The sequence below is a fragment of the Lytechinus variegatus genome, chromosome 15 (genome assembly GCF_018143015.1).
Source record: "Lytechinus variegatus isolate NC3 chromosome 15, Lvar_3.0, whole genome shotgun sequence".
Taxonomy (NCBI): domain Eukaryota; kingdom Metazoa; phylum Echinodermata; class Echinoidea; order Temnopleuroida; family Toxopneustidae; genus Lytechinus; species Lytechinus variegatus.
Genome location: NC_054754.1, coordinates 17,487,253 through 17,512,801, shown reverse-complemented (window position 1 = coordinate 17,512,801; position 25,549 = coordinate 17,487,253). Strand labels below are relative to the sequence as shown.

The window sequence follows — 25,549 nt, the reverse complement described above, 5'->3', positions numbered from 1 at the left end:
CACTACATGGTAAATTTGTAATAACTTCAAGAACAAGAACAAAACAAAAGTTGCGAGGGAGCGAAGCGAATGAATAACTGTTTTATTCAGTAAGAATTAAAATCGAATTAAGACATGAAATTTGAATGAAAGAAATATTGTAATGTCATACTTCACCCTTTTATCTGTCTTTCTCAATTTGATTTTTGTTTTGATGGTCGTGGAAATTTTGGACATCAATTGCTCCCCAGTACACCCTCCTCAATCCATACGTCTGTGACACTAAACAGAAGACATAGACGTGTTTGTCAAGTGAGGGATAACTTACTAATTGTTTGCAGACTAACCAACGAACAACTATATAAACAACTATATTTCTATCTCATTCATTGTTCGCAAAGACATCTATCATAATAATAATGGGGTAACATCAAAAGTGCAAAACGTTGTTACAAGAATTGTAATCTCATGGGTACTCCTTTTTTATCGTTTTTATTCATTTATATATTAAGTAATTTTTGCTTATTTATGTATTTTGCAAAAAGATACCCCTTCAGATTTTCAATAGGGCCCTAGTGATGAGAGACAATTTAAAAGAACAAATGAATCTGATACAAAAATACAATGGAAAATTAAATTTTTGTAACGGATGAGAATAGAGTAGAGTATTTACATACATAAAAAGGTGAAAGACCGGGATTAGAACTTAAGTGGAAAGAATTTTATATCTAGTTTCAAATAATTGAGGGGTGTGATATTTCTTTAAGGGTTTTTTCCAAAGAAAAAAAAATATTTCAAATGAAATATTTAATGATTATGGGGTTTGAGTTTGGGTATGTGTAGAAAGACGTTTAACGACATATATCGCTATATAGTACAAAGGGAGTTCGAAATGATTTAAAATTTGTAAAATATTCTGGGGCATGTGTATCAGTAACATGAAGCTTGTCACGTCTACCAAGGTCTCATTCTAAAATAGTTTATAGTTACTATAGTAACCAGTGCTTCTCAGCCAATCAAAACAGTACTGTCATTGAGGATACGCCTCTCGTACCACCAGACCTTCCGATTGGTTAGAAGGGCTTTCACTCGGGCCAAACGGTGATTATTTTGGTTGGTTTGCTTCCGAAAAGATGGGCGGGAGCTAAAAAAGATATGACGGAAAAGACAATGTTAATTAATTCAGAATACCGATTTGTGTGAGTCAGAGCAGTGGCATATTTCTGAGAGATTACAAAATAACGAGAAAGGACAATGTTAAGAATGACTACTCAGGATTTCAGTCAGTGCTAATAATTTATTCACCAATGGGGGCTTATAGCGGAAATATTATAGTTGAAAATTAAGTTGCTTGTCATTTTTTTACTTACGTTTGATTGTAAATCTTTTTGTAACTTTTCAGTAACATTCTTTTTTATCGAGCGCACTGTTTTACACGTATGGCGACACCACATTTGGGGACCGTTTCAGAAAGAGTTGAGTTTGAAAGTAAGTAATCGCTAATCGACTCAGCGCAAGTTCCTATACGTGTGTTTCATTGCTTGAAATCAAGTTGGTTCGATTTTTTTTTTGGGGGGGTGGGGGCGCGTTGAATTGCAACTCTTTTTGAAAAAAAAACATAAGCTCGTTATCGTAATGATTACCACAATAACGTGTGGATCTAGACTATTTAGAGGTGAACCTTACAGCCCCCACCCCCGCCTTCCCATCCAAAAAAAAAAAACGTTAGTAAAAACAATCCATGGAATGTTTTTTTAAAAGTTAAATTATAGAAATACTAGTAGGAAATATAAATAATAGATGCATTATTTTTCCAGGAATATTTCAAATATAATTAACAATGAAGCCACTCATTAGACAGTGCTGCTTCACCCCTCCCCTCAGAAACAGGGATCTCAGAAGGGGAATTCCCATTGGGAATACCCATGGCATTTCAACAATAACTTTTTTTTTCAAAAAAAATTTTGCTCTTACGCTTCAGTGATTTCTTTATTCAAAATATATTGTTACGATTATTGTGTCCAAAGCTCCGCGCAGTTGACTTCATTTTGCTATGCTCAGTAGTGAGTTAGGACGCACAATGTGAAGCGTTCAATTCCACTATTCGTACGAATACAAGTTTTCTCTGTCATGTCTGTCATGTCTGTAGAACCTAGAACCCCGAAGAAGTACGCTCCCCAAAAAGCGTACAAACTTTCCTGGATAGGGTTGTGCTGTGTGGTGCTGCCAGTGCTTCAGGTGATATGGTGATCTTGTTGTGATGTTCTTGGTGCACACTAATTCACAGGAAGCCTATAGTGTAACTGCATAGCGCGACATTCAAGAGTGCTAAGACACACGCTGCTCAGCAACAAACATGGCTGAAGGACAAGATGGTTATGTTGGTTTAAACGTCGGTGGAAGGATCTTCAAGACATCCCGTACCACACTGTTAGCTGATCCAGATAGTTTCTTTTCTGGTTTACTGGATGGCGACATTCCTTCGGCAATAGATGACCAGGGCAATTACCTGATCGACCAAGACGGTAAGGTATTCCGTCATGTCCTCAACTTCATGAGATACAATGAACTAGTACTACCAGAGGGTTTCAAAGAGTACGGTGTCCTTAAACGGCAGGCAGACTTTTTCCAACTTGAGTCACTGAAATCGTCCATTGAACGACCAATGCAAGTTGATGGATCGGAGGCCGTGGGATTGATAGGTCCTGATGGGAAGGTATTCCACACGACAAGAGAAATTTTGATGAGAGAAAAGGATTCATACTTTACCAAGATGCTGAGTAAGGAAAGTACAGTTCCAAGAGATTTACAGGGAAACTATTTTCTGCACGATATCCCAAACAGTGAAATCCTCCAGCACGCCCTGAGCTATCTGACTTATGGTGGTATTCTTGACCCAGTCATTGATTTTGACAGAGAAATAGTAAATAACCCTTTTAACTTAATAGGTTTGAACGTTCAGTGTGGTGTATTAAGGCGTGGACCATATGGGGATCTTAGATCTACACGATTGTACTTCTATTACAATCTAAATACCCCATGTTTTACATACATCCCTTATCCAGAACGTATCGATGCCACTTGCTCTCCTCGTACTATCAGCATGTTAAGGGATAGACTATTTCTGAAGAAGGTCAGAATCTTGAACAACGTCGATGCAGGAATTGTGAACATGGAATACATTAACAGTAAACAGCCTGCGAGCTTACAGGATGTGGTGGCCTATTTCAAAGCGGATGAGAGAGAACAAATTTCCAATCGTACAGTTATTAGTCCCACTTGCATCAGATTAGAGATCATATATAAATCTAATCAATGAGTTTGTTATGTACAAATCGCTGTCTCTTATCTATGTATGGTTATAACTGAGAGTGATGATTATGATTTTCTTTTGGTGATTTGGGGCTTTTATTTACTAATTGGTCAAATTGTCTAACCATAAAAGAAAAATTAAGGAAACAAAAGAGAAAATACGAAGTAAAAAGGAAAGAATGAAAAGCGTCGTAAAAGAGATATTAGTCGTGTAATTTTAAATTATAAGATAAGAAAATAAGAACACGAAAAATAGCATTGCACCCTCCCCCAGAATATGTAGAAATAATTTTCCGTTCTACAGTATGATGAATGTACATAAATTAATATTTTTCAGTAGATCAAGAGGATGTGATGCATCCAATTTCTCCATTTTGACGCACGTATCATTCTTGAATATTTTTTAAACATGTACATAAACATTTTCGATGTGATGCGGAATCTGAATAAACCAAGTCAAAGTAATGTGAAATATCACATAAACGTATATTTCTTTACACATGAACATAATTTCCAGACATGACAATATTGGCCCGTTTTCTGAACTCGGGTTTGAATTAAACTGTGGTTTATAGTTGTGATTTAACTATGAATAGCCAATGGTGGCACATGTTCAATTTATGAAATCATTTTAAAAGTCAAGTCATTCATAACTGTATACAAATGACAACTGATATATTTTTCTTTATCTTAAAAGCAAGGGAAAACAAAAAAGTAAGAAATATACAATATATACTTTACATATGCTTGTTTGTTCATTTAAATAAAAACATCAACGTGTTGACCAATGATAAGTTATTCGCATGGTTTCAAATGAGAGCATTTAGTTTAAATCAGACAATTTAACAGAATTTGCTTTTTCAATTAGTAAAAATTAACGAAACCTTCAAATTGTGCCACTTGGTTTATGCAGTTATTGCTTTATTAGAGTTGAATATCGCATTTATTACAGTTCAATATTGCAAATTGGTATACCAGGCAAGCTTACAGTAAAGGTAATTTTGCGAAAATTATTTTGATCCAGAGCTTATTATGAAACGACGTATCTCTTTCATGCTCGTTGTTCTCATAAAGATCACTAGTGTTTATCACCCTTTGCATAAGAAAATGGATTAGTTTTTAAACGATACGCAGTGAGTTGTTAAGAACTGGTAAAGGCATTAAAGAGAATATTTGTAATGGGCATCTAAATCTCCGGTTGCTTTATTTACTCACAGATTTAGGCGCATTGAACTAAGGCTAGGTTATGTTGAACTTTAGACTGGGTTTTCCCTATCAGGAAGTGTTCATATGTGAAGAGAAGTCATTCTAATAACAGAGTCGAATTCTACAAATACTTCTAAAGGTACCTATTATTTAAAACAGAAATGAATATCAGATGCTTGGGGCATATCAGAATAAATGTTAGGTCTACCGTAGAGCTATATCATAAGTTATCTAAAACGTTTACATATCTTTTATACTAATTGTATTCCGCATACTTGTTTTGTGATGTTAAGTCTTGAATGTTTGAAAAAAATGTTTATAACAAGAATGTTCATTTTCATGTTTTTAACATAAAATATTTCCTTGAGGGGGAAAAAGAAACATAAAATACATTCAAAACATTTGAATAGGCCTACATTTGTAAAATATACATTGCGAAATTCAATCATCAAGACCAAATAGACTGACATTCATAATTATCTATACTATTCTCGCCCCGATTCTCGCCCTAAAAGAATTTACTTGCACAGGACATACCGCCTTTTTTATGGTTTCGTATAGACACATTCATTTGCCCTCAATATATACTTACTTACTTCCAGGATACTGCCCAACTCCTCTAAAAGGGGTCAACGGGCAGGGTTATACTTATTACAGTAACAGTTTCTTTTACAATCCCATGTGTATGTTAACGCTCCGTTTGAGCGACTATCATTGTAACCATAACATTTGTATTTGATGTTGCTTTGGATCATTTATTTTTATCAATTATTATTTTACTGGATACTTATGTTTTGTTTATACATATTGTGCTTTTTAATAGGTTACTCGTATTTCACATTATTGCACTTCTTTGTCTAATAGTAATTGTAATCATTTTATATATATATATTCAAGACGACTGCTACATGTGTGTATATTTTAGAAAGTGAGTTAAATCAAATGAAATAAAAAAATATAATACTTCCATATTTTTATTCTAGCTGGAGTGGTATGTCCTATAGGCCTACATTATCACAAATGAAAATTTGCCTTATACTAGTTCCATCAATAAGTTCCCTGTAATTTGATCAATAATTAAATTGGATATGCATCAGCTTAGGTGTATGTTTTCATGTGAACTTACATACATGTATATAGCTTTGATATGTTATTAGACACATGATAATTGATGACAATAAAATAAAGGCTTGTATAGGCCTACACAGCCAACCCGTATTCATAGGTTCCTTTCCTTTTAATGCTAGCTCGGGTGCTATACAGTGTAAAAAATATTGGGCAAAATTTTAACCAGCACGAGGGTAGTTATGTATCCAACCAATTTTGGGCGGTATTTTACCCAATGCGGGAAGCATATTGTCCAGTAAGGTTAAAAAATAAGCAGAAATTACTTAAGAATGAGCAAAATTTTCATCACACTGGATAAATAATAATGCCCAAAAGAAATGCCCAATGTTGGTTGGATACATAATTACCATCATGGAGCATTTTTACCCAATATTTTTAAGAGTGCTATATAGTTAAGTCATATTTCTGTTTGTGGTAACTCCCGTAGGAACTCGGCAGGACATCACTTTTTGCTGGTAAACGCCAAGCTGGTATATAACCAATTACCTTGGAAACATTTTACGTCTAGGTTAATCAGTCATAGTGGCTGACGTAATAGACGACAGATATCACTCTTGGGCCTTTTTTATCACAGTGGAAACAATGGCAGTGTTGGGATTCGAACTCACAACCTTGCGTTTATGAATGAGTCTGATGCTCTAACCAATGGACCACACGATCCAAATATTTATAATGCAGCATGCAACACAACAACTTTGCCTGTTATGTTCCGCCATCATTTCTCTGTAATCTAATAATATGTAATCTCTAATTTAATCTCCTTAATAAATATTTTTTTCATAGTATATCAGAAATATTCCACTCGTTAGGGCCAATATTCCACTCATGTGCAATTCGCGAAATAGTTTGGCCAAACTCTTGGAATATTTCTGGTATTTTATTCTGAGCCATCCAATATAAATATTGATATGTGGAGTGATGGGGAAGAAAAGGGTTGTTGGTGTATTAGGAAGAAAGGAAGAGAGAAAACTCATGTAGCGAATGTGGGTGTGCGTATGTGTTTGTGCGAGGGTAAATGTGTGGGTGTGTGTAAAGCCCGTCTCGCGCTATGCGATTCGCAGCGATCCGAATTTCAAAGAAATTGTGATAACATTTGATAAATTATGGACATTCCAACAAATAAAATTTGACAAATCAGAGGTCAGAATAGTTGTAGGACTACTGAAATCAAAATTCAGTCCAGTTTGAGCCTCCCTGAACGAATAAAAACAAACTGTTCCGAATCGTAATGACGTCATCATCGGCTGCGACTTGAAGCCGATTTGGACTATATTCCAACCACAGCTAGACTTGCCGCAAAGTAAAAATATGATTTCATCATTCCTAGCATCATGCCAAACTTAAAGTAATTTTACTTCTTGAAACTTTTATATTTAATGCAAAATGCGATTACTTGAAAAATCGCGTCGAACCCGATCGCTTACTGTGAGCCGGGCTTAGGTGTTTGGTGGGAGGGTGTGTTTTTGACATCGTGAATTATGAAATTCACTCAACAAAAAGCCTGACAAGTGAAAGGATTTTCACGTAAAGAATCATAATACCCACCCCTCCCCCTATTATCTCGCTTTGCAGGCCGAACAAGGAACAAATCGAGTGCGTGATGTGACATGACCTTTGTTTTTACTGTTGCTTCCTGGTTATGGGGAATACCACATTACAGTATGAAGTAAAACCTATTCTAGCCTTTGTTCCATGCGCCTTATTACAAGGAAATCATGAAATAAAGGATATTGAAGATCTGAATTAGTATTTTCGAACCGTGAATTTGTTATTAGTCTTCCCTCTTTCAACACAGCTGCTTATTAGGTCGGGGTGCTTCAACTTTAGGCAATGTAGGAATAATGAAGAGAGAAGAAAATTTATAGGAAAATTGGATAAACATGAAAGAAGGCAAGTGAGCTGCCGCTCGTGATGTAGGAGAGATCAGTGGATGTATCACTGTATGACGTATCACTGTATCGAGTGCACTTTATTGGCTATATTCTGCATTTTTAGTGAGTATGATCCAGAAACAATTCAAATGCCTCTCTGGAGAACAACTCGCGTATACAATGTGTACATGGTCAGTTCTAATTGATAGGAATGGAGATTATTGTGTAGATAAAATGGCATTGGATCATGAGACTTCGTGTGATCTCGAAAGGTACATCGGTTTGAATGTCGGTGGGGAGATCTACAAGACTTCACGTACTACACTGACAAAGTATCCGAACAGTTTCTTTTCTCTCCTGCTTGAAGGTAGTATTCCTTCCACTAAAGACAATCAAGGGAACTACCTGATTGACAGAGACGGACAAATCTTCCGTCACATCCTCAACTTCTTGCGATCAGGAGAGCTCCTGACCCTACCCGAAGGGTTCAAGGATTTTAAATTGCTTGAGAGTGAGGCCGACTTCTTCTTGCTCGAAGACTTGAAGAATATGGTGAACGACATCATGCCCGTTGGGCTGTTGTTTGACGGCGGCAAGGTTTTCAACACCACTAAAGAAACCTTGAATAAGGAGAGTGATTCCTTCTTCGCCAGGATGTTGGCCGGAGAGATCGAAGTCACCTTAGATCCTCAAGGAAACTACGTCATGGATAGAGATGGCAGTTTATTCCATCACATCCTCGGCTATCTCAGAGATGGCGGCGTTCTCACCGACATCACTCTCGATGAAGTACACCGTCTCCGTAATGAAGCGGACTACTTTAATCTGCACTTGTTTAAAGATCACATCCAGAGCATCAAGTTCATGGAAACCAGACGCGACGCTCTGCCTTTTCTTCACATTTACTACTACGTCGACGGTTCTTGCTTCCTGTACACAAACGCCATGTCTCATCAGAGTTACAGATTCAATCACGTTTGTCCTATTCACCGTGAAATCACGAAAGGTGTGTTTGCTGGATTGGCTGACTTGCAAAGAATCAAAAGGGATGATCTCGTAAGCACTGATGATATCGTTTCTTACTTTCGCAGGAAGTTTCGAAGTGGCTCTTTCAGTGATGCCAAGGTGCTCAACACGAATTGCAGTTTATTGGAATATGAGCCGTTTTAAAGTAATATGTTATATTCATTGTAATAATTGCTGCTTATGTTCTTAGGTTTCACGAAGCCATGTGCCAATGGTTCTTGTCAAAAATGTGTATATGTAAGCTACTGAAGAACTAAATCAGCACATTGCCAATCCGTGCGTCTTGGATTAACATTACCGGAAGTATAAAAGGGATTTACTTCTGACGGTAACACCCTAAGTTTTCGAAGTGTATACCCAGTGATATCCGAGAGTTTTTGAATAATTAGCTATCTGTTTAAAAGCGACATTAAGCGAGGCTCGCAGAGAGTAGTACTGTATTTGTGTGAACCGCTCCAGCAACCTGCCTCTGTGACACACGAAGAAAAGTAGTTGTTAAAGGTCAAGTCCACCCCAGACAATTTTTGATTTGAATCGATAGAGAAAAATCAAACAAACATAACGTGCAAATTTCATCGAAATCGGATGTAAAATAAGAAAATTATGACATTTTTAAGTTTCGCTTATTTTTCACAGAACAGTTCAATGCACAACTCAGCGATATACAAATGAGAGAGTCGATGATGTCCATCACTCACTATTACTTTTGTTTTTTATTGTTTGAATAATACAATATTTCAATTTTTACAGATTAGAAAATAAGGATCAACCTAACTTAAACATATACTGTTGAAATAATCGTAATTCCACATGTTCAGGGAGGAATAAAAATTTGTTGCACTTGACAAGGAGGAGAAAATTAGAATATTTCATATTTCAAATAATGAAATACAAAAGAAGTAGTGAGTGAGTGACGTCATCAGTCTGCCAATTTGCATACAGACCCGGATGCGCATAGAACTGTTTTGTGAAATTTAGCGAAATTTTAAAATGTCATAACTTTCTTATTTTACATCCGATTTTGATGACATTTTCAGCGTTTTGCTAGTTGGATTTTTCTCCTTTTTTCAAATCAACTTTTTGTTGGGTTGGATTTGTCTTTAAATTTAAACGGTGGATTGCCTTGATAAAATATTAATGGGGAGACGGTATGAAGGTACTATTGAATCGTGATCAGCATGTCATTATAAATATATTGATATCTGAATTAGCGATATCAGTTAAGCTATGAAGCTCTGGCGATTTCTATTTGACCTATAAAGGTTTGCAATTACGATGACATTAGTAGCTATAAAGTTTAGAAATGCGATTTTCAATCCTGTATAAAGGTACGAACCACCTTTCATGTTTTCTTTCCTATCAGCGAATGGGCTTCGTAACCTCGTTCACAATAATTTTGATTCCTTTTGAAGAAAAGTGGGAAATAAAACTACCGGATTGTTTTTGAATTTGTCAATCTAGCAACCTACGAAGCCTAACAAGAACAGTAATGTAATTGTATGATTTAATAATAATATCTCTCAGATATTTGTTAACTGTACACAACTTGACTGCTACACAACTCACCTCGCTCGATTCTATTCAGACTAGAATGTTTGAAATGGCTAAAGATTCCCAGCCACGGTGCAACGCCTTCCATATTGTACGCACCAAAGGGATTGAATATAAAAACAATATCAGAGTTGTATCTTGAGTGCCATACATTGTCTTTTGCCTCTATATACCTTGACCAAAGGTGATCCGAAGGTAAGGCATGCAGTAGAGTCAAAAATAGAAAGGGAAAGTCAATGGTCTAGTAAGAACAAGAAGTTTGGAGTTAAAGTATCAATGAAAATGATTGAAACAGCAAGGGATACGAATAATGATTCACAACAATGGAAATCAATGAAAAGGGCAATTAAAATGTAATCGTGAAAGAGTAAAACGATAACTGGTCAGAGCGTATACAGAAGCTCGCAAAACATTTCTAACATTTGAAACATTTGTTAGAAGTAGAAAAAAGCGATCTTACATGGAAATCAATTATGTATGGTCTACCCAGAGGTGTCCTAAGTTTTGCCTCGAGAGCTGCAATCTATAGCCTTCCAACTCCCCAAAACCTCAAGTTATGGGGTAAAAAATGAATGAAAAATGTTGTCTATGCAATTGTACAGGCTCTTTGGTCCATACTTTAAATATGTGCACTGTTGCTCTTACTCAAGGCAGATTTACATACCGACACAATAGCGTGCTAGGTTACATTGTAAAGGAATTGAAAAGTTGTGCTGAAAGCAATGGCATAAAACTTGATTTGTATGCTGACCTCCCAGGGACGAGAATTAATGGTGTTACAATCCCTTCTAATGTCATAGTCACCACAGAGAAACCAGATATAACTCTATATTTCCCATGCAGAATCTACCCCTCCGAAGATTGTTCTCACTGAGTTGACAGTTCCTTTTGAACCTAATATTCGTAATAGAACGTAAGGAGGTGAGGTGCGTTCAACTGAATAGGGATTATAATCTAAGAATTTTGAGTCGCATCTGATATGTTTTGAAGTCGGAAGTAGAGGAGTGTTTACCAAAGACAATAAACAGCAAATTAAGACAATACACCACGTCGGTTCAAGGAAATACAAAGATGCTATCTTTACAATTAGTAAATTAGCACTAATTGGTTCATACGTAATCTACAATGCAAAGAGTGAACCACAGTGGACCGACATGACACTTCTTCACTAATTCTCAATTTGAATTTCCCCAATATGATTGTAGGACATCTAGAGATACTATTTGCTAATTTTCCTGTCATTATTTTGCTTTTCAGATTATTATGGCGTAAGGACTGATTCCTCTTCCCTCTTCCTTATACTTCACCCCTCTCTACCTCTTTATCTTTATTCCTATCTCACCTTCTCCTACTTCTCCTCTTCTTTCCAATCTATTGCACACCATTTCTTTTCCATCAGCCCTTGTTTCCTCATTCTTTTCATCGTAATCTCTTTTTATTCCAACCATTCTTGTTTCATTTATGTATTCCAGACTGTAATATATCGTACAATTTGCGGAACAAAATCACACCTTTTATGAATACAAAATATAAAACCAAGATTTAGGCCTACTTATTTGAATTTACACTTAATCTGTTCATATATTTATACAGTGCGTATCAAAAAAAACGGGACAGATTTGAAAAGTCTATAAAATTTTTGTTTCAAATAATGATGTCTATATTTTGGTGTTAATAGATGCTCTAAGGTCTTATCTTTGAAATGCAATTTAAAAAAATAAATTTTATTCATGCTTGAGCGAACACGGGACGTTTTTGTTGGGGTTCAAAAAGAGGCTTGCGCCAGAATTGCAGAATATGTGTAATACAATGATCAGACTTCTTTCTAATCAGGAGACTTCCTCTTGACCTTTTCATTATCCGTGTCACAATTTTCGAATTATGCTGTCAAATTTCATTTACAAAGTTATTTATTTAATTGAATTATTTTGTTTTTTCATTTAATCTTCTCTTACCTTTTAATTTTCCTTCATAAGTAACTGAGAAAAGAAGATTTTTTTTGTCAACCCAAGCAAGAAGATTTGAATTATTAATTGGGAAAACTTGTGATTATTCAAATCGTTTTATTATGTGAAACAAATAATGTTATGTACCTTTAAAAGACATGAATCTATTTTTCAAGGGGTCATTAATTCCTTGACCAAGTTTAATTGCTTGACAGGAAACACAGAAAGGGATTCACGTTTTCAATGACAATGGTGTATTGAGTCAATTTTGAGAGAGCTAGATATGGCAGATCGGGTTAAATGTATTAAAAAGTTGTGAGCGAGCGAAGTGAGCACGCAAATATTCCCACTTTTTTAATGACAATATTAAATTTTGTGATAGATTTTGATAATATTCAGAAAATGATATCATATTTTACTTTCTATCTTTCCTTATTTCCTGTCCACTTTTTTTCTTGGTCATGATTTTTTTAATTGAGGGGGGGGGGGAAGGAACCCGAGCGCCTGCCCATCTGTGTGGCTTTGTTCAAAAGGCACCATAACCTTTGTAGCACATAATGAAAGGATTTGAAAAAAAAAAATCCATGCTCTCCCATAATTCGGTTGAAAAAAAAATTATTTTAGCTTGAAGGAATATTCAAAGCTAACAGAGAGCATATCAAAAAAAAGAAATAACAGAATAATTCAAGCAAATAAATAGATCTGAAAATGAATTTTGACCGCATGATTTGAAAATTATGGCAAAGATAATGAAAAGGTTAAGAGGAAGTCTGCTAATTAGCGAGAAGTCCGAACATCATATTACTCATATTCTGCAATTCTGGCGCAAGCCTCTTTTTGAACCCCCAACAAAAACGTCCCGTGTTCGCTCAAGCATGAACGAAACTAAATTTTTTTGATAGCATTTGAAAGACAAGACCTTAGAGCACCTATTAACATCAAAATATAGACATAATAATTTGAAACTAAAATTTTATAGACTTTTCAAATCTGTCCCGTTTTTTTTGATACGCACTGTAGTTGCATGATTTATATATTTTTTGTAATACCATATGTTAGTACATTAAACTCATAAAATTTGAACAACTTAAGTTAAAGCACGGGAAAGTATATCCCTTCCTTCCCCCTTCTAATCACCTTAAGTATGAATTCTGTTTGAATTGAATTGACGCGTTTGATATGTAGATAATTATTATCTCTTGTTTTATGTTTGTTTATGTATACCTATAATGTATTCAGTTTATGCTGCCCTGTATTACGTTCGTTTAGAACTAATAACCTGGGCCCTTTATTGTAATTGATTCCCTTTTTTATGAATAAAAGGTGATTTATTAAAAAAATAATAATTTATCATCGAATAATATTCCGACATTGGCAATTATAGACTGATTCTATCTGATGGTATGTCAGTTAAAATGGGCAATTATAATTTTCTTTTGCTTTTGAAACTAATCGATTTTGATTTCTGCAATATTGATTTCATTTTTTTTTAATGTATCTGAAATATGCAATAAAAATGCAATTCTGAGACAAGTAAACATTTATTGATAGTAAAGGTGGATTTTTATTTCGAGCATTGTATTAGTTGACTTTCAAAATCCTGAAATAACATGAATGAACTTCGGAATGATATTTTTGAAGTATTTTATGCAGCAGTGATTTTAAATGTTTTGATTGGCCCGTGCATCGAATAACGTTTTTGCATCTCCTGAAATAATAAGTTTACAAAATACATAAAGAAACTTATTCAAAAATTCGTTTGTTTTGATTATGACACAAAAATTATACTTTAGGGCAAGGTTTAACCTTTAACTTTTTTAAGGTATAAATTAAAGCCCTATTAAATACATCACAACAAAGTGTTTGAATAAAATCCAATTCATTGTACACTGTAAAAACTGTGGTGTTAAAACTGACATCGATTGGTGTTAATATAGGACCACACCCTGAGGTGTTAACATTACACCCTAGAGATTGAACGTAACACCAAAGAGTGTAAATGTAACAACCAACGGTGTTGTAATAACACCTATAGGTGTAAAACTAGCAACACCAATCTAACACCGTAAAATAACTGGTGTGGTCCTCTATGTACACCGGTTAACACCACAGTTTTTGCTGTGCATCAACACTACCACATGAACTATAACCCCAATATTAATACCGCTGTAAACTTAAAGGGATGGTATTCTATTTACACCTGTACACACTAGAGTTTCCGTTGCGTGGAATGTAAATGAACCTGAAGTTTCACTGAAATTGGTGTTCGGTACCGCGAAATCGGCAAACCGAAGCTTCTCGGCATTCATTCATCGGAGTAAAATCACATGAATGAATACGCTAGAACGAAAAGATATGCAAAAAGCATTTAGCGTTCTAGCGTTCTGTTCATTCATGCGATTCTACTTATTGATTGATCAATGCTTTTGTTTAAGAATAGAAATTATCAATCATTCTGATAAGCCTTCAAGAACTTTATTCTGCTGAAATGCATTTCACATTCCAATACATTGGTTTCTTTGTTGAAACGCATTGTATGTGTATACGGAGAGGCAGGATCGGAGAGAGGGTGGAGAGATAGATAGAATGAGAGAGAGGGGCGGAAAGTAAAGATGGAGCATGGATGGGCCGCGGAACAGGGGGGGGGCTTCAGGGCTTTTCCAGTAACCATGTCCAAAAAAGTGTCAAATTTCCTTGGAAAGGGTCTTTTTATTTTGTTTCTCATGGTTTGTTTGAATAGTAAAAAAAAAAAGACTGTGGCGATGAGTACGGCCACCCCCCGCCTGCACCCCACCCAGGGGCGTCGATCCGTTTTTCAGATGGGGGGGGCAAAATCATTAACGTTCCAAAGGCGCTCGATCGTACAAAACACCCACCCACACACATAATATGTATATATATATATATATATATATATATATATATATATATATATATATATATATATATATATATATGTATATGACTCATGAGACGCAGACACGTATCTCACCAACAAATTAATGCGAGCGCGAAGCGCGAGCTAAATTTTTTTAGTATACTTACAGGAAAAGCGTGCCTATTTAGGACTGTTTGTAGTAACTCATGAGGAGGATACATATTTACGAGTGCCGAGAGTGAGCTGAAATTTCTTTATATTCTGACCTAAAAACTTGCTATTCTAAGCATTTCTCGTACCAATGATTAAGATTTGTATCTAAAAGAAGAATAGATGCGAGCGCGAAGCGCTCACTGAAAATTTTGATATTTCGATCTGAAAAATGACAGTTTAATGGATGTTTTTGATAAAGAACAAGATACAATTATATCCAAGAAAAGATGATTGCTAATCGGAGCAGGAGTTCTTTTGAGGCTTAGAACTGAAAACGGGACATTTACATTCACATTTTTTATCATGAAAAGTATGGGTTTTTGCTACAGATATGATGCGAGCGCGAAGCGCGAGCTGAAAATGTTTATATTCCAATCTGAAAAGCGGACATTTTGAGCACGATTTGAAATAAAGAACGAGTTGTGTATCTCCTCCATCTTGCTTGCTGAACATTACAATCTTGTTTTTTTTATGCATATCCGGAATTATTGGGGGGGGGGCAAAATGATATGTTTGCCCCCCCAATATTTTCATTGGTGGGGACATCGCCCCCCCCCCAGGATCGACGCCTCTGACCCCACCCCTGACACTTTCTTGTAGGTAACACATGATATACCTTCGAGAAGGAACAGAAGTATGTGAAAGTGATATAAATAGCAAGCTAGTGTAATGCGACTCCAGTGACCCTCGAGCATTCGATGGGGCCACCGCATCTCATTAGTGGGAAGAAGAAGTTTTCGTCAGAGGGAGAAGTTTATATGATCTGACAATAAAAAAAAAATTATGGTGAATGTTTTGACTGTTATATTATTTTCTACTCCGTCCCTGTTTTCCCGCACAATGGATTTGAAACCCAGTGTTTATTGCGTGATTTGATCTGAACCGGATAAACTAAACTTGAAATTGGGTTGACTTTAATTGGTATGACATTTATTTCATTAAAAAATAAGGAATGCTAAACTTAAGCCTATATATCCCACCCAATCCTCAAATTCACGTGCATCAACCAGAATATCCGTGTCATATCATTTTACTACCAATACTTATATTTACATGATGGGAGTGTTTTTTTTTGGGGGGGGGGGAGTTGCACCCCTCTCGACGCGGCACGCCGCCCCCTCCGGTGACTGTTCTTATAAAAGGAGGGCACATACCCACACAGCCAAGTTTCATCAACCACACAGACATCAGAATTAAATCACCTGGTACATTTGTACACATTTGACATGTACAAATTATGAAATGATGAACAGATGAACACGTTATATTATAGCCATAAGGAAAGCACGTAAGCAAAATGTATATACTGTGGTGCACGCCACGTTATGAGAGAAAAAACTGTCTGGTGCTTCAAGAAGGCCCCTTTACTTAGTCTCGATTCAGGTTCATATTCTTATAACAAAATTAACAAAAGGCAACAATCGGTATTACGGGCTAGCACCAACTTAATAATTACAGTTAGAAGAGTAGTTGGCAACCTCACATAACATAGTCCCATACCTCTGGCTCATCTGAATATTGTGGGGAAAAATAATTTGTAAAAACAAAAAACATTGTGAGTGGCTGACAAAGCCTTTTTCTTATTATACCTCCGGAAAAGACTACGAGCCAATTCGAGTCTGAGTCATTCACAGTTCGAGCGCTTCATCACGAAATTTACGCATTTATTAACATGACATTGCGTTTCATTCGGTGATGGTGAGAAGATGTGGAATGGATGCCAGCCCCGATATCCGACACGACACGAACATCACTCAATGATGAACCCTATCAAGGATTTTAAGGAGTATATTGGTTTAAATGTGGGTGGAAAGATCTACCAAACGTCCCGGTCCACCCTACTGCGGTATCCAAACACCTTCTTTGATTCACTGTTCGAAGGTAGCGCCGATCATCCGAAGGATGAACAGGGGAACCTGTTGCTTGATCGAGATGGTGAGACATTTCGCCATATCCTCAACTTCTTGAGGTACGGGAGGGTAGTGATCCCGGAGGAGTTCGATGATTTTCACCTTCTTGAACGTGAGGCTGATTTTCTGTCGCTTGGGGAACTCAAGATGGCGTTGACAGACATGAAGAGATCCAGGGGAGACGTAGGGTTGAACGTTGGTGGTAAGATATACAGGGCATCGATGAGGACTTTAACGAGCGTCCCGAAAAGCTTCTTCCAGGAGATGCTACAAAGTGACCATCCTGTCAAAGATGACCTAGGAAATTACCTCATCGACCAAGATGGTGAGGTATTCCGTCACGTTCTCAACTTCCTGAAGTCAGGGGAGCTCGTGCTACCAGAGGGGTTCAAGGAATTCGATTTACTTGAACAGGAGGCCAGATCCTTTAGGTTGGACGACCTTCAGAAAATGGTTCGGGCAAGACGTGTCAGAACAGTCGGTTTTGTAATCAACGGTCAGGTATTCACATTGCATCGGGAGGACGTGCTGAGAGAGAAGGATTCACTCTTTGCCACCATCATGAGCGGTGAGTTCACAGTCCCCAATGATCATCAGGGAAACTACATCATAGAGAGACCTGTTGATGCTGTACATTACTTAATTCACTACATCAAACATGGTGGAATATTCAAAGACATGACTCATAAGGACGTGGCGCGTCTTAAGAAAGAAGCTGAAATCTTCAGGCTGCATGGACTAACGACGTTGCATCTGAAAGGCGTTGAGGCTGCCCAAGGGAATGTTAAAGAAAAAAACTTATTCCTTTACATAATCTTTGATCATCGTCATGACCATCACTACATTTACAGTGACCAGGAACCCTGCGTTGCTTACATCAACAAATCGCCAGCTTTCTTCACTACTAACACCGAAGGGCAACTCCTTCGTGATGTCTTTCTCGATGGCATGATTACCCTATGTACTGTAGGTAGTAGCAGCGTGTCCACTGGCAAGGTAGATGTGCAGAAGATAAAGTCACAGGGAAATGGGAGGATCGGATTGGATGACTTTGCTGCATACTTTTCAACAAATATGCCTGGAAGTAGCGTCGATACGATAGGAACTTGTGGTTATTTTAGTTTGCTAAAGGTCGTAGTTCCTCTAACCTTCCCGTAAAATTTTGTGACTATAATGTTCCTCTTTATTTCTCTGTACCTATACTACTCACTATGTTTTTCTTCCTGCTCTCCCGATCTCCTTCGTACTTCCCCTGTCTATTTCGATCTACAAATGTAATTGTCTTTGTTCGTTTTCCCATCTTGCTATATCACTAGTATTTTTCATCATATCCATGACGATGCTGATGTCGTTACTAGGATCCAGGAATTTCGTCTCCTAATTTCGTTTGTGTAAATGTGCCCCGAAGATAACTGTTGTCTTTGAACTATTTAAGTACTACTCGAGAGAGCCCATGGGATATAGCTCTGTTTCCCTTGACAAATTTAGTAGTACCAGCAAACTAATGCCCATCGTCCATGAGAACTATCAAGTACATGTATATATATTTATATTATATCATGGTAAACATATTTTTCGTATGTACTAGACGTAAACATGTTAAAGGGATGCTCCGGGCTGAAAACTGATTTAAACAGAAAAATATTAGACAAACAAAACACTGAAAATCTGATTAAAATTGGACGAGGAATAACAAAATTATGGCATTTTAAAGATTTTCATTATTCCGGTGAAACAGTTCTAAGCACGAATATTCGATGAGCAACTTGATGATGTCATATCCCCACTTGTTCCTTTGTATTTTATTATATAATTTTTTTTTTCAAAAATAAAAAAAAATGGTTATCAACCTAAATTTTAGGAGTTGCTAACCAAAAATTTTTGACAAGAAAAAAAAGAAAAAGTCATCAACCTAAATTTTTGGGGGGCGACACACGTTTCAGGGGGGGGGGTCCACAGGAAAAAAAATTGACAAGCAAAAAAAAAGAAAAAAAGGTTATCAAAAACAAATTATGGGGACTGTCCCCCCCACCTAAATTTAGGGGGGACACGTCCCCCCCCCGCTTCGCCGCCTATGGTAGCATGCATAACATGTACTCATTCATTTGAGAAATTAAACTTTCGAATCCATTGAACTTGACATTTTACAAAGTATATGCGATTTTAAGCATTATTCATGACGCAAAATGTATTAATGTTCCCAAATTCCCTTAACGCCGTTGAAGTATGTCTCTTCTTATATCCAATTGTCTGAGCGTACCCAATTCCGCATTTCTTCGGTATGTTCATTTATTCTTTTATGTTAATCCATGTATATTAGAATCTTTTATCTGTAGAAGATATGAAATTTGTAAATAGAATTCAATATCAATTTAAACTTCCATACTGTATGTACTGTGTATAGTGTTGTTTAATGTATTATGATCGCTATTGTATCGTCGGCCTTGCGGTTTATTATATTACACATCGCTTATGAAAAACAAAGCCGCCTCATTATTTGGTGTTTCTTTCTATATTGATCATAATAGAATCGTTCTGTTAGTAGAAAAAAACGTTTCATAAATGTGTCGATATGCGTCCCTCTTTCTACCTCTTTCGCTCTATTTCTCATCCTCCTCTCCTATAGTTTGTCGTGTCACTCTGAGTCTTTTTCCCAGTCTTGAGGCATTTTACCACCTTTGGCTGATAGTATCAACAAATTTAAATGCCTGTAAATAAACCACTACGTTATGATTTCTCAGCTCGTTTAAGGTCAAGTCCACCTCAGAAAAATGTTTAATAGAGAAAAATCGAACTAGCATAATGCTGAAAATTTCATTAAAATCGGATGTAAAATAAGAAAGTTGTGAAAGTTTCGCTTATTTTTCACAAAACAGTGATATGCACAATCTGTGGCATACAAATGCATGTGCATCACTCACTATTTTTTTATTGTTTGAATTATACAATATTATCATTTTTTACAGACTTGACAATAAGAGCCAACTTGACTGAATCATATAGTATTAAACAATGCTAATTCCACATGTTCAGGGAGGAATTAATCGTTGTTTCACTTGACAATGAGGAGAAAATTAGAATATTTCATGTAACTAAGTTTAGGGACTTGCCTTTTTTTACACGCTCTGCTTTTCTTGGCAAGTCCCGTTCAGATAATTTATCTTCAATATTTGTTATGAAATGTTATAGAACTGTATGTATTATTTTGAACATGTTTTTACACTGTTATTTGGATTATATCATTTGTTTGAACGGAAATAAATAAATCTAATAAAATATAAAAGACATAGTAAGTGGATGACGTCATCAGTCGCCTCATTTGCATACCGACCAGTATGTGCATATAACTGTTTTGTCAAATTAAGCAAAACTTTATATGTCATAACTTTCTTATTTTACATCCGATTTTGATGAAATTTTCAGTGTTATACTTCTTGGATTTTTCTCTTTTTATTCAAATAAAAATTTTGTTTGGGTGAACTTGTCCTTTAAGGTTCCCCAGACTCGTTAAAGAAGAACGATATCCTGTACAAAGGGGTTTTTATGAGGGAGATTAGAGAAAATCAATTCAATACAAGTATACAGTTCCATCAAAATCCGTTCGAAATCATGAGAAATTGTTCAAAATTTGAAGACAAAAAAGTCTCAATATAATTTCCCTGCAAGGTAATCCTCAAATTGTCAATGAAGGTTCAGAGTGACAGGTTTTTGTGGAGCTCGTCATGTTTTGTACAAAAAAATATAATTCCCACTGTGTCCCAGGGTGCAGGTTGTTTCGTTCACAGGTCAAGCCTAAAGAAAATGTATTTGTACTAGTATACACACGGTATATTGTTTCGCAAAAGAGTAGACAAACATTTGTATAGATAGTATATGAAAATTTATTCAAGCAAAATATCAAAGAGAATTACTGATAGTTATATACATCAGAAGAAAAGACCTAATCTTTGAAACTTTTTTTTTCATTTCCAATTGTTCTTCATATTTTTTTATTGAATAATGAGGTTAGTCCGGTCAAAGCCATGGTTCAAACTCAGTATGGATGTTTTAATTCCAATAAAATCAGTTGAGTTTATCATGTGCGCTTTATATTTAAGAAACGGTGAGAAACATTTCTTGTAACGAAGTGTTTTTTTATTTGTTATAGATTATCATGTTATATATTGTATATCATATAATAAAGGCGCTTCTCTCGATAAATAATTTTGATATTCTTGATTACTTCATGCCTTCGGTGAGTGGAATATTATGGGAATGTTCATTGCCGTAAGCAGAAATTTTAACCGGGGGGGGGCAGCAAGTCTTAATCAATAAACTCCATAGCGAGGGAGCGAAGCGACTGAGCATGTCATGGAAATGCTTTTGCATAACCTAGAGTAAAGTTGAAGGATTTCCTGCATGCACCCTTTTGGTGAATTTTGTAACAAAAAATCAGTAAACAATGTAACTATTCAAAATTTCTTGGGCTAGCTGAACCACTGCCCACGCTGCGTATGGCCATGGAAGTGTTGGTGTAAATTCAACTGTAAAAATATCTCTAAGAAGTTAAAGAACAAAGTCCTTTCAATACATGAAAGTGTGAAGAAGCTGATTGGAAGAAAATCAACAATATTTGACCAGTCTAAATATTTCATTTTAACCCTCCAAAGACTTTATTGAGTCAAAATTATTTCAAAATAAATTATACTCACGTAAAATTATTATACAACTAATAAATGAACTCAGCAAATAACAATACTTCGCATTTCTCTCAAGTAAAAAAAAAATGAAGTGACATCCATTTGGTAATAAATTTGTGAAACAAACCCTATATAAAATTGATATGTCTCTCATCTTCACAGTGCTGAATAATATATATTTTTCTTCCCCCCCCCCTGCTCCAAACCACAGCAAGTAGGCCATATATTTCACCTCTTTCAATGTATTAGGAATATTAGTGTTAGGGTTTGTAGACTATCTGACCTTTGAACTTCTTATTTAGATATGCTGTAATCATGTTATCCAATTGAAAACATCGAATAGTAATAGCAGGCATGCCACTTCCTTTTCGTATCCGTTAACATTTTTTTTTAAATCTTAATATCTATCCTGAACACACACCCAAAACTTCATTGCGTAGGACATAGTCAAGATACAATAATCTAATTAGTATTCGTAAGTAATGCTATTTCAATGTATCATGGTGGGGTTATATTTCTTGTACATTTTGGACAAAGATTTTGAATGATATAACGATTGAAAACTTCTTGCAATCAATAGTTAATCCCCGGAGTTAATCAGGCAAATAGATACCTCCTGAAATTCGTGATGACTTAGGGGGTTTCGAAAGTTTCGATCAATCGAAAATCAATTGCAAGTTGAAACGCGGATTTTGATTCGCACAATAAATTTAGGAAGCATGCGACAATGATTTTAATTGGCCAATACCGATCAAATGCACCTTGCAATCAAACGCAACTTTTGAGCAACACCCCATTAATCACACCCGAAGAAAGCCAGAGGGCGCTGTTCAGTACTTCGATCAAGTTTGTTTTGCATCACTTTATTGTGCGAAAAGCAATAAAGGAACAGTGTAAGAATGACAACAATACATATACATTTACAGAATAAAAGAGAGCCCAGGACATGGTCACATTACTGACGCAAGCAGGGCAGATTAACACAATGTTACAGTTATATATAGTTAAACTACCAAATAAGATGGAACATTCGGTGAAAGTATAATAAACTGTTAATCATCAAATTAATTTGTAATTAAAGTAATTATAGGCCTGTAGATAAAATCATTTTAGATAAAAACCAAACATTGAGAAAAAAAAGACCATGACGTATGTGGACTCATGCATTAGCATGAATTACACTGTGAATTGATGTGTACAACTTTACACTATGTACGCAGAGGAATCTGATTTTCCCATTGGACGTTATTTTTTTAGTAGTATATTACCATGATTACGAAAGATGATGTCACTGCAAATTTAGAAAGGTTGTCTCTGAAAATTTTGTAAGGGGTTGGTTTGCCAAATTCATTTAAAAGCATTTTAAGTCGTTTTGTGTTATCCGGGGTAATGTAGCCTCTTGATCCCACCTCAATTGGAAAGTATTTTACTGAGTAGCTGTTGGATTCAATGTCAGAAATGAGTGGGGCGTATTTTTTTTCTTTATATTCATGTGTTTTTTCTGTATTGGTTTCAAAAGGGACCGAAAGTTCCAGTATCACTAGTTTCTTTTCATTTTTCCACAATGCACATATATCAGGGATCAGATTCGTCTGCGTGCATTGCAATGGGACGGTAGATATCCCCTGTTTTTTGGATTCTGACTTGAGGTCGGATGTAATATCTACCTCCTGGTTTGGTGTACCTTTCCGCAATGTTTCCATCTACAGTTTTCATCTTTGGCACCTAATGACTAGTCTTGATTAGACCAAACGCAATTGCCAGAAGGCCTATTTAACGTAACGATCTTTGTTTATTTACCAGAATAAATAACAAGATATATCACTTAATTTTCATTAATCTGTGCCTATTGCTTTTCCTCACCATTACGGTAGTGGGACTTTCACACCAACGAAACTGACTCCAAACCAACCGACAAAATGTCATTTGAAATAACGTTAAGGATTTGATCGATATGGATTTTTGTTTCAGCGGTGTGACCGTACTTATACGGTGGACTAATTCATATAATTAAGTTGTAAACCATTGCATATATCATTCAAGGTAATTGGCCACGATCAACATGGCGTCATAGCTTTCAGCAGAAAAGGTTGGAAAGGGACCAACATGGTCATGTGACAAGCATGGCGAGCCAATGATATCTTACTGCGGAAGGCACAATGTCCCTGCATGTGTGTCAGCCGTGCGTTGATGAAGATCAAGAACCTTGTCAGGATCAATGCAAGCTGGACAGCATCGAGGATGTTGTCTGTAAGATGGTAAGAAAGCTGGATGAAAAACATTCGATTATAGAGGGAACAAAGAGACAGTTGGATACGACGGGTCTGATATAATGGAAGTTGCTGCTTATCTTGGGAAAGTCATCGAGAATGTTTAAGCCGCTTTCATAGACACAATAATGAAGCGGGTGCGAGGGGTTGAGACACCTTCAGGTAATCAATGAGGCGGAACATGGCGAAGTACAACTCACAGGTGAGATAAGAGAGAAACAGATCAAGGCACGTGATGTTGAGAAAGAAAATAAGCAAAAGGTCCCTGAGGATGTCGAAGAAAAACTGTTAGCAGAAGCCATAACAATCAGCAAGATCATTACCAAAAAGATTTTACTCGTAGGAATCAGCAAGCAATTTACTCTTTGAAAAATATTGAATAAAAATTGAAAGAGATCAAAGAAAATGCCCAAATCATGGGTTATGCATGGTAATGCTCCTTTTCATTTGATTTAATTTTATTTATTTCCTTAACCCAATAGCGTACCTACATGTACGGGGGAGGGCAGAGGGGGCAGTCTGCCCATGCAAGGATGTATCCCTGCCCCCCCCCCCCCCCCCTCGGAGCCACAAGTGGCCCGCTCCTTTGAATAACAATAATATAGGTTATTTATATTGCGTACATATCCACCTTGTTATAGGTGCTCAAGCCGCTCCTATATTACCCGGCTAAGCTAGGCGTTCATAGCACACACAGCTTTTTAAGGAATTACTTCCTACCGGTACCCATTTACCTCACCTGGGTTGAGTGCAGCACATTGTGGATCAGTTTCTTGCTGAAGGAAATTACGCCATGGCTGGGATTCGAACCCACGACCCTCTGTTTCAAAGTCCGAAGACTAATCCACTGGGCCACAACGCTCCACATACTTGAACTTGAACTTGAAGACCGTTTTATTTGCTTGTCAATTTTTTTTCTGGTACGAAATCCTTTATTTGTTTGTGGTTGAAGACCATTTCTTTTGCGGACGAATTTACCCCCCCCCCCTGTGGAAAATCCTAGATACGCCACTGCCAAAAATCAATATGACACATGGTATATACAATGTAATACGTCTGAAATGTTTTGAAACTAGAATTTTGTTACTATCCTACCTGCTTCTAATAAAAATTACTGTAGATAATCTCAATAATTTTCTAATCATTTTCATGGCCTAACTAAAAATAGTTTGATATAATAACACGAGGACTGGACACGATTATCTTCCCACTTCCTTTCCCTGTTTTGCATTATTCTCTTTCCCTTTGTTTTCCCTCTTTACTCTCCATTTATCTTCTATTCCTTTTCCTTTTCTCTTTTCTTTACCTTCTTCCCCTCTTCCTTTCTCGTTTTCCCCTTCTCTTTCCCTAAAATTGTCCTTTCCTTATTTCCCCTCTCCTTTTAGCAGTTCTTTTTTTAAGGTTTCGAAGGGGATTGGGCAAGGCCGGAATCCTCCCCTTGGTTCCATATCACCCGGGAGGGGCTACTCGAATTATAACATGATACTCATGTGCCACCGTGACACCAAAGTCGATTCGTCTTTAAAATGGGGGTCTCTGGACTCCGAAACGGCTCTTGAATCAACAATTGCTAAAAATGC

The 25,549-nt window shown here is 36.4% G+C and overlaps 2 protein-coding genes across 2 annotated transcripts; both read left to right on the top strand.

Moving 5' to 3' along the window:
* The first annotated feature begins 7,565 nt into the window (after window positions 1-7,565).
* Window positions 7,566-9,085, top strand: LOC121428921. Its single transcript, XM_041625811.1, has one exon. It carries the CDS (start codon window positions 7,626-7,628, stop codon window positions 8,664-8,666), a length of 1,041 nt encoding a protein of 346 aa, XP_041481745.1. The 5' UTR covers window positions 7,566-7,625; the 3' UTR covers window positions 8,667-9,085.
* Window positions 9,086-16,681: 7,596 nt separating this feature from the next.
* On the top strand, window positions 16,682-18,650 carry LOC121429169. Its single transcript, XM_041626105.1, has one exon. The coding sequence runs from the start codon at window positions 16,817-16,819 to the stop codon at window positions 18,176-18,178; it is 1,362 nt and encodes a 453-aa protein (XP_041482039.1). The 5' UTR covers window positions 16,682-16,816; the 3' UTR covers window positions 18,179-18,650.
* Window positions 18,651-25,549: the final 6,899 nt, after the last annotated feature.